The 1631-nt window shown below is 73.9% G+C and overlaps 1 protein-coding gene across 1 annotated transcript in view; it reads left to right on the forward strand.

Annotated features, from left to right (window-relative positions):
* Positions 1-66: 66 nt before the first annotated feature.
* The window catches only part of H696_03227 (hypothetical protein), a gene marked incomplete at both ends in the record, with an annotated part of 11673 nt that continues 10108 nt past the window's right edge, over positions 67-1631 (forward strand). Inside the window, one exon of the mRNA XM_009497113.1 lies at positions 67-1626. Within this exon, the coding sequence (XP_009495388.1) occupies positions 67-1626 (1560 nt within the window). The remainder of the gene's footprint in view (positions 1627-1631) is intronic.

Below are 1631 nucleotides of genomic sequence, written 5' to 3' on the forward strand. Positions count from 1 at the left end.
CGGAGCACCGAGTGCCTGCCGGCCTGCCCGGGTGATCTGCTGGCCCTGCCGGCCGGGGCGTCGCCCATGCGCTGCGTGCCGGCCTGCCCGGTGGGCTACAATGCCTCGGGCGCCGGGTGCAGCCCCTGCGGGGAGCACTGTTCCAGCTGCCCCGGTCAGCCGGACACCTGCACTCTATGCGAGCGGGGCTGGCTGCTGGCCAGCCCGGACTGCGTAGCCGCGTGCCCGGCCGGGAGCTCGCCCCTGGGCGGGCTGTGCCCCACGTGCCATGGCAGCTGCGCGACGTGCTACGGCCCGGGGCCGGAGCACTGCCTGACGTGCGAGGCGAGCACCCCGCTCCTGGTGGGCAACCACTGCTACTCGGATTGTCCCCCAGGCACCTTCCAGAGGGAGGAAGCCTGTGTTCCCTGCAGCTTGTCCTGCGCCGCGTGCACCGGGCCGGAGCTGGATCAGTGCACGGCCTGCACCGGGGACCGGTCCTTGATGGAGGGCATCTGTGTGCCCTCCTGCCCGGCGGGCCACTTTTCCGAGGACAACGTGTGCCATGCCTGCGACGCGGCCTGCCGGACGTGCGAGGGCCCCGGGGCGTGCACAAGCTGCAAGCCCGGGGAGCTGCTTCAGCCGGGCGGCTCCTGCGGCACCTCCTGCCCGGGCGGCTGGATGGGCTGCCCCGGCGCCGGGGAATGCGTGGCCTGCCCGGAGCACTGCACCGCGTGCATGGCGGACGGCCCGGCCTGCAAGCCCCTTTGCACTGGCTGCGCGGCCGGGCGCTTCCTCGCACGTGTGCTCTTCCGATCTTGCCCGGAGCACTGCACCGCGTGCATGGCGGACGGCCCGGCCTGCAAGCCCCTTTGCACTGGCTGCGCGGCCGGGCGCTTCCTCGCCGATGGGGCCTGCGTGCTGGCCTGTCCGGAGGGCGAGTACGGGGCGCCCGGGGATGCCGTTTGTCAGCCCTGTGGGCCCAGCTGCCGGAGCTGCTTCGAGTCTGCCGACCGGTGCACCGGCTGCCTCGGCGGGGTGCTGGACGCGGCCACCGGCACGTGCCTGTCCGCCTGCCCGGCGCGGTCGGCCCCATTCGAGGGCGTGTGCCTGGTGTGCTCCGGCGGGTGCGAGCGCTGCGAGGCGGCGGCCACACAGCCCGGGTGCACCCTCGACCCGGCCGGGTCACTTGCCTGCCCGGAGGTGCTCGGCTGTGCGGCCTGCGAGCCCGGGCTCTTCCTGCTCGGCGGGGCGTCCTGCGTGGCCGAGTGCCCGGCCGGCACCTTCCCCGATCAGGAGGCCTCCCCATGGGCGTGTGCCGGCTGCCATGCCGAATGCAAGGCTTGCCTCGGCCCGGAGAAGGCCGACTGCCTGGATGCCTCCGGGCCGCGGTCGTCGCGCATCGGCCTGGCCGTGGGCTTGGCCGTGGGCCTGCTGCTGCTGCTGATCCTGCTGATCCTCCTGGTGTTGTTCTGCGTCCGCCGGCGCACCAAGGCCGGGCCCGCCGCCCCGAAGGACCTGGACGCCGAGGACGCCACCATGCTGAACACCATCGTGGAGCTGGCCCTGCCCGGGGCCATCCTGGTGGGCGTGGACACGGACTTCCGGCCGCTGGACGAGACCCTCGGCGCCGGGACCCAAGCGAGTGTCTA

This window comes from Fonticula alba (genome assembly GCF_000388065.1).
Source record: "Fonticula alba strain ATCC 38817 unplaced genomic scaffold supercont2.5, whole genome shotgun sequence".
NCBI classification, from domain to species: Eukaryota; order Rotosphaerida; family Fonticulaceae; genus Fonticula; species Fonticula alba.